The 12,019-nt window shown below is 42.9% G+C and overlaps 1 protein-coding gene across 1 annotated transcript in view; it reads left to right on the top strand.

Annotated features, from left to right (window-relative positions):
- Positions 1-1,414, top strand: part of LOC123971226 — a 3,030-nt gene extending 1,616 nt beyond the window's left edge. Inside the window, exon 3 of the mRNA XM_046049936.1 lies at positions 1,375-1,414. Coding sequence (XP_045905892.1) covers positions 1,375-1,414 — 40 coding nt within the window. The remainder of the gene's footprint in view (positions 1-1,374) is intronic.
- The last annotated feature ends 10,605 nt before the right edge of the window (positions 1,415-12,019 follow it).

Here is a 12,019-nt window from a genome sequence, read left to right as displayed (position 1 = left end):
TGTTTATCAGTGGAGGAGCGCTAACGTTAATGAGCCGCTAAACTATAGTTTCTGGTCTATTCTAAATATATCTGCCTGTCTGCAGTTAGTCGGCGTGTCTGAAATTATTAAACCAGCGCGGACATGTAAATAAACGTGAGCTAAACAAGAATCTAACACGGCTTCCTGTAGCTCGTCTCTGTGTGACGTTGTAGATGTGAAACGCTGTAGTCTGAGCCGTAACTGCTCTGGTTGTAGTGATAACGTTAGTTAAATGAAATCTCAAAGTTGCAGACAGTCATGTTGTATTAGAGTCATTCAACAGCAGCTCACTGCATTATAGACGGCATGATTTATACCGATGGTGGTTAAGAAATGGTTTCTCGTAGCTTTGGTTGGAATTAAAGAGTGCTGAGTGAAATACACATGCTTATTCTGTCTCTCTGTTTACAGACGTTGCCCCTTCCAGTAGCAAATATTTATGGATGTGACTGTTTACATGTTCAGTTTTTGAGACAAAAATCCATTTTATAAACATAATCCATTTAGGAAACAGTTTTATAGCCCACATACATACCAGCTTTCAATATCTGCCTGTTCTGAGTGCAGTTTATACAGTAAAGGGGTCTACTATCCAAATCATTCTTAAAATCTAAATATCAGCTCATAAATCGGCTCTTTCTCACTTTAATATCGGCATCGGCCCCCAAAAACCCGTATCGGTCGGGCTCTCGTTCATACATGACGCCCCGGGAACAGAAAAGATTGGTGTCACCAGATCAAGCACTGAAATCTTAAAGCAGCTGAAAACGTGGTTTCAAATCTTATTTTTCTATAACATTAAATATCTAACCTGTGGACAGCGGCCATTCCTCATTAAATAATGTCAGTTTAATTAAAATTGTTGTTGAATGTGTTCATGTAGGACTTCCTTGCTCACACGATAGCTGATTATGAAAATTACGCTTCAGGGCCTTAAAGTAGTATTAAGGAATCCGCAGCCTCCTGCACTGGCGCTGAACATTGGCATCACATGTAAACTGTGTGCTGCAGAATTTACGTCATTCGTACGGAGGCTGGGATGAATCTCACAGCTCAGGGGCCTCTCATTTATAAAATTGTTTGTGGAATCCTCACTAAAAGTGTACGTGCGGCCAAAAGCCAAAAATGGAGTACGGCAAAAAATATTCAGACTTATAAAACTGTGCGTACGCACACGTGTCAGCAATGTTTGTTGATTGTGATTTATTAATCACAATCAACTTAAAATGTGGCGCATGAGAGGGAGCTCCATGACAGACTCTCCAAACGCCCATAGTTGCCTATAAATGGTCGATATCGGGCAGGTGATTGATTTTCGCTGTTCTAGCCGTTTTCCTCCGTTTGTGTCAACAGAGACCGCCTGGCGGGCCGCCATCTCGCTGAGGTCGGCTGAGCCGATAAGTTTCCTTTCTGTCGTCAGATTGAAGTAGAGAAGAAGAGTTTGCTTTGGCGGAGGCGGTCTTTATCGGCCTCTGCTGGCGACCCGCAGGAGCTACACAGACCTGCAGGATATCAATCGATTAGTCGATGCAGGATGTTCTGTTCTCAAGCTGTGGCCTGTAAAGCGTGGGAGTGCTTTTGGTCACAGGAATATTGCCTGTTTTTATCAATATTTCAATGTTTTGGAAGCTTTATGTTATTTGGAACGTGGTTGTGTGGAGAGAAATAATGTTTTGAAGATAACTCCCAATAAAAGTGAACATAGAAACAGTAAATATGGCCAAAACATGGACATTCACCTGGTGTATTTTTGAAAGATTGTGTAATAACTGTCGTATATCAGTTTCTCTTCATCAGATTTACAGTTAGAGTTGTGTTCCAGGTGGATTAGAAGATATTCAGGTGCATTATAATCTACCTCATGATGGTTTTGATGGTTTATTGCATTAAAATAGAGCTTTTTTTACCAGGTGAGGATGAAAATATCAGATCTTTTCTGTATTGCATCTCAAAAGCTACAAAACGAAATCTAACTCAGTGACTCTGACGTTCCTTTTGGTGAAGCTGAAGCTGTTTGGTGGGTAAAAAACGCACTTTCACACAACGCTTGTGCACCGTAGGAAAGGGGGCCCCGGAGCTCCGCCCCTTTATAACCGATCTGCAGGAAGGGGCCTCCCTCTGAGTAGTGACGTCACTGGCTGGAGGGGGCCACACAGCCGGGACGACCCAGGTACTTATCTGGATCCCCCCCTTTGAAAAGAGATTAAACCAAATTACTTCCTCTGAGTTTAAACATTTATTCACACAAACAGTCTGAACGAGGCTGCTGATGAGTTAAAAGTTTATTTAAGAGAATAAATTGTGCTGCATGCGAGTAGCCTATTAATTAATATGACTCCTGATTAAACTGTGCAACATATTTGAGGCGTTCTTTTGCAGAAACACAATCTCTGTTTATTATCCTAAATCTGGATCTTTCTGTGGCTGCAAATGATCTTAAATTGTGTTTTTTTACGCACTTCAGGGAAAATCAAACAGGCGTTTGTTTATTCAGAAAGGCTTTAAGCCTGGAATACTCAGAGGTAATATTTGGATTTATTTTACACAGCAGTCGGCCTCTTCATTTCAAACCGTTTCATCCTTCTGCCATGTGAGGCACCGTTTCTCTTTTCTCCTCTTTACGCATGGTTCAGAGTTTACTTACAGGACGCACATTCTCCGTCAAGTTTGTTTTTCATAGATCACAACCTTTGCCTGGGAAGTGGCGTCCGCACGTTTCCAGCCCTGTTTTGTACATACGCACCGTTTATAAATGAAGCCCCAGAGCAGCTGAAAATCTGGAGGTGTTTGTGAGAGAAAAGGACGGATGATTTCAGTCTCTTGACGATGGGTATGCAGCTCTAAGAGAAACCGTCTGTATGTTCTCCTGCTCGGTGACTGATTCTAACAGCAGAGTTCCCTCCTCGTGCTGCTCGGGGACGTTTCTGTCACGGAGACGAGGATCCCGGAGAAACAAACCGAACTGTTTAGGAGAGGACAAACTCAGGCTAATGACGGTAATTAAAAGCACTTAGAGTGTGTGTTCTCTAACGACACAGTGGAAAGTCCCCTATGATATGAACTACTATTAATCTACGCTAATCAGTCCTGTCGCCTGGCAGGACAGCCCTCCCTCCCGCCGCAATCGTCCCCCTTAACGGGCCCCTCTGTCACAGCAGTTAGCATGGAGTGCTAATCACGGAGGGCCTCCATATTGTAGTCCCCAGCGAGCAGGTGGTGCTAGTCACAGGCAATGACTGATGACTCTCACATGCACAGTCGGGCCTGCAGGCAGGATTTCACCGAGCCTCGCTGCCTGTAAGTGCTCAAATATGGCCGATTTACATCCAGTTTAACATTTTGGAAAATATCTGACCTGAAGCTGCAGAGGCTGGTAACTCACAGAGACCTGCAGGGCAGACACCAATATTTTAAAGAAACGAGCACCCGTGGCTCTGCTCCAGACTCGATTTAAATATTTTAGAGCAGGTCCGCCCAGGCAGCCTGCAGCCAGGAATTATTTAACATTAACACTCGACATATTTTCGGTTTCCTCTCAGCTTTGTGATGCAGAGCAGAGACAGCCTCACCGCTTTGGGTTTAATGTAGTTAAGTTTCATCAAAAAAGCCTGTTCCGTCTGAATTAGAATGATGAACAAAGCATTAACACGATTATGAAAATATGTTCACATTAATATTTAAAGCCTCTCCGAGGACTGCGGCGTTTCTTCGTTCAGTTGACAGACTTAAACAATCCAGTTTTAGCAGCAGTTGAAATGTACACTGCAAGTGTTCAAGAAGCAGAGTGTAGACAGATTTGTGTTTTAACTTTTTTCTGATCGATGTGGTTAGAGACGTTTGACTTTGTGTCCTTCATCTGTCCCCCTCGCCCTCTCATACTTGCTTCTGAAGGATATTTATGAAAAAGCATCATCAGTGGTTGCATACGTCTATGGTTGTTTAATAAAAGATTGTTCGTTCCCCTTGTTTAGTTGACCCCAAGCAGTGTTTTCCACAGGATTTTAAGAGACTATGGTGGGTGGGTCTCGGACCCTCTCGGGGGGTCCGGGAGCATGCCCCCGCCAGGAGGAAATTTTTGTTCATTTTAAAGTTAAATGCATTAATTTGGTGCAAAATTAAGAGGCTATCTGTGAACCTATTGTAGAGCTATAAATGGTGATAACAAAAGTCAACAAATGTATTTAATGTTTTTTCAGCAACCCTAAAATTAAGTAATTAATAAATTAATCACCATAACATTTTATTATTGTTTATTTCCTTTTAATGGACACATGTAACATGTTTTATACTTTCTGCGAATATAATAAGTTAATCTTATTTCCATCCTGTGTAGACATCTTATTTTGAAAACCGGATGTCGTCACATGTGTTTCCTCCTCGCGCTAAATCCATCCAGTCCGACCCGGTTTGATAAATAATGTGACTTCACAGCCTCTCTTCATACTAAAGAGACAAACGGATAAAGTCTCTAACCTGCCTGTCAGCTCGCTCTGGGCCGGTTCACTTACCGTAAAGGCTGGAATACGTGTGCACTCCAAATGTAGGTGGGGGTAGCTTAATCTCCTTCTCACAGACGGGTGACAGAACCAGACCGTTAACGTTACCATAGTTACCTCAAAAGAAAAGTGGTTGTCTCGAGCAGCGCCCACAAAACACAACGTTAGAGGTCTGAAATAAAATGAGATGTGTAAAAATATTTTCGGTTCATTCTGAAACTATTGCGGAGCAAATTAGACTGTGGCGGGCCGCCATGGACTCGTTAATTAGTGGGAAACACTGCCAAGGTTGAGAACCACCAATAAAGGCAATAAATGAAAGCAACAGGTAATGAATGGATGCATCAAACTACTTCAAAACAACCCATTCTCACTCGCAATATGGATCAACATGTAATATGGATGAGGATCTATTGCCAGAAATGTAATATTAGATCCATAACTATGTTTTCAGTGGTGTATAAAGACCTTTCATAATAAACTGTTATGTTCTTATGCTACAGAGCGTGTTTCATCACTAAGCTGAATATGTACGAAGGAGGAAGAAAAAGTAGTAGTAGTGGTAGTTGTCCGGTTTTTTAGAAGTAATAAGACGGAGGGCCACGTGTATTATTGTCGGCCATGGTAGCTTCTCCTGCACGTTTGCAGAGCGGTTACTAAGCTGTCCGCTTGCAATTCACAACAGTCACCACTAGATGCCACTGAACCTTTAACATACATATGCTAAGTCACTTAAGTAGCGTTATTTCAACCCAAACCATGACCTTTTCCTAAACAGTTTTTTTTTGCCTAAACCTAATCAAATTGTTACGTTTCACAACTTTAACGACTAATTTTATTTTTGAAAACCTAACTGGACGTTGCATATTTGTTGTTGCTAACTTGACCGCAGAGCCCTATACTTCAAAAATAAACAAAAAAACCAATGCCAAAGGGAATTGTCACGACAATTTCTCACTTGAGTTCTCAGAACACACACAAATCATTTCCTCCAAAGGCACCGTTTTTCTATAAATACATCCATTCAGCCCAGCAGTATCGCAGGGAATTAAATCCATAATAAATTATTCTGCAGCTCACTCTGTTTAGTAGTGCACCGTTTAAGTGGAGAGGTGGATAGCCGCAGCGCGTCCCAGAAGCGTCTCTCCGCTCCACAAAGAATAGGTAGCAGGTCTATTTTTGCCACTAACCATGTCAAGCAGCACAGAGCAGATCGAACCTGACAGGAAGTCAGACACAGAGCTGCAGAGACGCCGGTAAATGTTCAAAATAAAACACCCTTTGGAGACTCCCGATCGTAAAACGACAATGAACACGGTTAAAACGGACACAAAACGAAATCATTTAACTGTGTAGCCTACTGAATCATAGTACAAAAAGCAAACACTGATTTGTCAATATGTCTATATTGTTTTTGTTCATAGTGTGTATATTTGTGTTGTCTACACTGAAGTCTGTGTCTGATTTTATTTTATTTTTATTATTGTGATTTTGTATTTTTATACGAGTAAGCACATCGTGAGCAATGTGCGATCCAGAGTCAAATTCCTCGTATGTGTACACATACCTGGCAATAAAGCGGATTCTGGTTACCAAATCAACAAAATCTAAACACTCTGATTCTGAAATGCTCCTCGTGGGAGATGCAGCCTGAAGTTGACAGAATGAAGTAGCACATAAAGGACAAATTAACAACAAGTCAATAGCGTGGGGCGAGCTGCACGCTCCGCTGCTGAAACGCTTCCAAGAGGACTTTGACGCCGCACAGAGGACGCATCAAAACAGTGGCGCAGCCGTAACGCGCCGTGGCCGGAGTCAGTGGATTCCTGGAGTTGGGGTGTGGAGGTTGGTGTGGTGGATGGACAGGTAGCACATCCAGCTTTCCTGCTTCAAACCAGACCTAAGCAGTTTTTCATAACCGTAACCAAGATCTATCCCTAAACTCCCCCGTCTGCAGCTGCTGTGGACAGAAATAACAAAATGTTGTCATTGAATGTAATCTGTAATTTTACAATGCTGACATTGTTCTTTAATTTTGTGATTTGTTCCTTTGAAGTCCTCTCAAATAAATCTCTTTATCACCTGTATGTGTCCCGTCATCGCCTCGAAGTGTTCGCTTTGGACCACGTTGAACAGTTTTGAACACATTTTGCATTTGTGTTTTGAAAAACACTACTTTAACCAGCTGCTTTTCACAAGAACAAAGGGATTGAAGATTGTTTAATACTTTTAAGTATGCGGTGTAAGGGCATGAATTCTTAATTTGAAGGGTTAAAAAGTTTACCAAGAGCACAGAGTAGTTAACTGAGGGAATCGTTTGTAATTTAATGGCACAAATTGTTAATTTAAGGGAACAGATCAGATATTGTTGCCTTGCAGATTAGTTTTGTGTTCAGATGGGGATAAAAACAAACCTGGCTGATGTCAGAACTGTTACAGGATCGGATTTCAGCACCGGGGGCCGAGGAGGAGCAGAGCCAGGCTGTGATGAAGACCACTCCCAGCCCACCTCATCACAGCCAGCACATGATGAGCCTCTACCCCCCCCGACCTGAGGGAACGAGACCGTGAGGACGGAGCCAGGCGTCCCGGTCCGAGCCAAGCTTTGTTTTCAGTCCACTGACCCTCAGCCGCCTCTCTCTTTGAGCTGCAGCCACCTCCTCTCTGTCGCTGCTGTAGCTGACGGTTTGCTCTGCGTTGGGGTTTTAACACTGGAGAGGTGACAGGCTCGTGAGCAGCAGGAGAGCAGAGATAAAGATGAAGAGGTACAATAAAAACCTAGCAGAGGGTTGGATGTGTCCCCAGCTCTCTGGCAGCGGGGACAGTACATGGAGACGGTCGTCCTCTGGGCTGCAGTGTTATTAGGACGGTGCCTTCCTCCTGCGGGTGATTGGACGTGAAAAGCTGTTTTGTTGGAGTAGCGGTGGTATCGGGGCCTGCAGAGGGGCGGGATAAATCTCTCTAGGGGGGGAAAGGCGTCCGCGGCTGCCAGACTGCACGGCTTGTCTGTTAATCTGCGCTCACTGGGAACGGGAAAGGCTGACGGACACGATGCCAAGAGCGGGCCAGCAGGCTGCAGATGGCAACACTTCACCAGCACACGTCACTGAATGATCCTCCTCCTCCTTTATCTCTCTTCTTCTGAGATAAAAGCCCCAATCTTCCCCTCAGATATGGCCTTCTTTTCTCTGAGAGGTGACGCTTCCAAATCACTTTTCAGTGAACATATTTTTTTGTATGTCGTAAAAACAGTCGAGCCAGAAGGAGGAGACTGACTTGATTTGTTTTCTATAGGAATTTGAGTTGTTTTCTTGGTAACGGAGTGTTATGAAGAATTCTGCTGCTTTTAAAGAAGAGTCTTTTCTAAAAAAATGAGTGGCAGTGTCTGATAAATCACCGGTTCATCAGTTTATTATGTAGGCAGTGGGAAAGGTCCACCATCATACTGCTGTTTACATTTCCCCAGACACAAATTCAAAAGATGCTCTGCACAATTATTTCCTGGGTGTCTACGTGTATGTAGATAATAATTGTATATATATATATATTTTTTTTTTGTCACCCTATTTTAATATAAATTGAGTTATCTTTTATGTTCTATATGTAGCATGAAGAGACTGCTGACTTTGTGTTGTACAATGAAATTACCTTGACATAAATATACACACTGCAGGCCTGCATTTAAATTACTCAAAGCATTATCTAGTTTTGCACTCCAATTATTTATTCATGCATATCATTTATGTTTTGGCTCATTAGAAGCAGCTGGAACTGAACTGCAGAGTCAACAGAATCTTTTTTTTATGACATGCTTCTCTTTTCTGCCCTGTCACCAGACAGAACATTGACATTAGACATTTCTGTGCATCACGATTATGATCCAAGTCCAAAATTGACCGGCTTCTCTGCCGTTTTATGTCTGATGAGTGGATGAACATGGATATACCTGGTTTGGTATCTGTTACATCAACAAATAGGGTTTGTCCACAAAAATTAGCGTTTGGTGGTTTGTGTGAACAAAGTGGCCTGAGGTCGAGTCAAAATCCCGGCCTGAATTATTGTGCCAGTCCGCCCCTGGGAACTAAGGTGACGTTATTATAGAGGGTCCACAGAGGGAAGGTCAAAGTGGACCGATGGGTCAACAAAACGAACTTGTTAATTTCTCCAAACTATGATCTTTCTGTAACCAACACATTCTCACTCCCAACTCATCACAAATGGACGCTTGGTCAAGACCCCTTGGCGTCCCTTTTGCACATGTAGGGTTATAGTCAAGTTAGCAATAATAGCGAAGTCTGGTTAGACTTTCAAAATGAAACTAGTGGTTAATGTTGTGAAACGTCACTACTTGGTTGGGTTTAGGTTAAAAACAGAGTTTTAGTTACACAAGTTAACCAAGTAAATCAATGTTGACTCTCCTTTCACACGGGAAACGAACACCAGCCTCCTGGGTGAAACATTTGGGCCACCGGTCCACCCCAACCACCTCCTGATGTCTGGCGCACATGATAGGATTTTTAAATCGTGGGATAGAACAGACGTAACGACAGAATGAACCGATGTTTAATATTTTAATCTTAAGACTGCACACACCAGACGTTTCAGTCCAGATGCAGGACTACACACATGCTGTTAAATGGTTTCAGAGCGGCAGTTCCGGGAACCTGGGATTGCACAGAATCTTGCGTGATCAAACGTGACTTCAGACAGAAACCAACATGGAGGCAGACGGTCGTTGTCAGCTGGTTGACCTTGTGTGTGCTGTGTTTTGCCCAGAAAAACTAAAAGAGAATCAAACTGTGGATGAACTCGAGGCTGAGAAGAGGGAATCAGCAGGTGTGAGTGGCCTTTTATTGTGGCCAGCCTAAGGCCTTTTATTGTGACCAGCCTAAGGCAAACCTGTGCAATCCCCATGCTGTCTGATCAGCATCTTGATATGCCACACCTGTGAGGTGGATGGATTATCTCGGCAAAGGTGCTCACCAACAGATTTTGACAGATTTGTGAACAATATGAGAGAAAGAGGCCTTTTGTGACTTTGTTGTTCTTTTTATACATCAGCTGCACACGTGACGCAGGTTACCACCAAATGCAGACCTCAAGGAAGACAAATGATTGGCCAAATTTGACTGAAGGAGGTCGCCCCAAAAATAGCCACCTCTTGTGTTGGCATATGTTAACTGTCACCAATAAAAACAAACTCACTCACCGCATCACTCATCCTTTCCACCCCCAACCTATCAGACCTCAACAGTATTGCACATGACCCGAGTCATCCCTCAAGCCTCTTCACACTGCTTCCATCAGGAAGCAGATACTGGTCCTTTGTCTGGAAACGGGTCCACTACAGTGGACAGTACACTACTTTTATTTTCCATCCATCATGAGACATGTTGGTGTAAAATATTTAGGTAGTGCTACGCTTTTTGGAAGAATCTGTGAAGGTCAAGGATGCTCTTGAGCCAGAATTCAAAGTACAGCACATATCTACATTTCAGAGAAAGGGGCTTGTCTCATTACAGAAATAACAGCCACGAGAGTCTATTCAGACTTGAAAAGTCTCTGCGCTGTGTGTTGTGAACCCAGGAGAAGGCGGCTGAGGTTGGAATCACAGCAGCAGCAGCAGAAGTGCCATGTTGGAGCCTGGAGTCGGACATCTGCTGGGGGGGTTGGCCAACATATGTTTCCACTGCGCCGTCTTCCCACAAAGACGACAATCTGATGTCCCTCCAATTAAAAAAAAACCTTGAAAATAATGCAGCGTGGAAAAAAATAAAACCACAACTTACAGTGTGCATGTCGAGGTGTTTAGAGTTTGAATGTGTTGGAGGTGCTGCTGGGAGGAGGAGGTTTGGCTCGAGCTCCGAGCACTCCCTGTTGTGCTGTTTCCACTGAGTTTATATTTATAACACCAGACTCTCCATCAGATCCGTCCCGCTGTGGAAAAATCCAGAGTCACTGCAACCTGTCCTCCTGTGTGCAGGTTACAAGATGAATGCAAACATTTTCCTCCGTGCAGTTTCAGATATCCACATCTGGTTTTCTGACTGTCGGCTGACCGCAGTCAAACTGCTCCTGCTGAATATTTCATCCATAGGTAATATTATATATATATTTAATGCCTTTAGTGCCTAAATGGAATAAGTCTGCACCAGTTTTAGAAGTATACCATTGGTTAATAGCTTTAGAGTCGATGTGATTAATATGTTGAATGCAAATCGTCACATTATCAAGGTACAGATATTTAATATATATTTATATATAGTATTATTTAAGTTAATTCAGAATCAGTTCATTAAAAGTTTAAATCTTTGTATAACAGATAATGTTTAAAATGTTCTCAGGTGACACGATTTTGGCTTTTTTAGATAAACTGTGAACCTACAATTTATCCATGTAAGAATTTTGACAACACGAGTATCAATAAAAACAAAAATCTAAATGTTATCGATCCTACTTTAAAGGAATAGTTTTACATATTGGTGAATATAGTTTTTTTCTGTGCAGAGCCTTCAGTTACGGCTCAGGTTGTCAGATTCGGACGATGAGCACGAGTTTTGAATGTGGTCTCTATGCAGGCACAAATCTGGAAACCTCACTGTAACTACAAGTCTGCAGGACGCTGCACGCCGTCACTACACTGACTGTCAAGAAACAGTTTTGCACGTGAATCTTCCTAAAACCACAATCTTTGTTTTTACATTTGTATTTGCGTACAAATTCAACTCAAAAGTATAACCAAAAAAGGCATTCTGTCAGCGTGAAGCTTTCGGTTTTACTGATGATTTTAAGGTAAAAACAAAGGCTTGAAATGCAGCTTATATTTTAAAGTTGGGTCAATTATTTCCATGTTATGTTTGCTGAAATTCTCTTTACAGCTCGACAGCAATAAAATAAATCAAATACTCTGACCCCAAAAAACATGCAGCAGGATCAACATCTGGCAGAAAGACTGAAACCAGAAGGGTGTGACGTTTGGGTGTCCACATGCTTTTGGCCATGTACTGTGTTGCATTACTATCAAAACTGAGCTGAATTACATTTCAGTTTTACATTTTCACCGCTCTGCAAAGCAGCGTGTAGTTGGTATAATGTGTCTCTTTAGTGTTTCTCTTCATGAGCAGCTCGGCAGGTTGCAGCGGCGGCGGCCACTCTGGCGTTAAACTGGTTAGCACAGCGATGTGATTCCCAGTGGCAGGAGGCTCGAGCTCACGGAGCCCTCGCTGTGGGACGATCACATTAATTATGCTAAACAGCAGTTAAAGCAGGAGGGGAGGGGGCAACGAGCTGAGAAATAAACGGACGGGCCGGTGGCGTTCACAGATCACAGCCTGCAGTCAGCCGTGGCGACCGCACGAGATGGTCAGAGCTCAGGTCGAGCTTTTTAAAAAACAGGGTTGGGGGGCAGAAACATAATGAATCATGGCCTTTAGAGAAGACGGGAAGCGTTGTGGCACGTTCCAGCTTGTTACGTGAAAAACAAAAACACAGTCAACAAAGTG

The sequence above is a fragment of the Micropterus dolomieu genome, linkage group LG05 (genome assembly GCF_021292245.1).
Source record: "Micropterus dolomieu isolate WLL.071019.BEF.003 ecotype Adirondacks linkage group LG05, ASM2129224v1, whole genome shotgun sequence".
NCBI classification, from domain to species: domain Eukaryota; kingdom Metazoa; phylum Chordata; class Actinopteri; order Centrarchiformes; family Centrarchidae; genus Micropterus; species Micropterus dolomieu.
The sequence above is the reverse complement of the archived record's forward strand: the minus strand, read 5'-3'. Positions and strand labels throughout refer to the sequence as shown.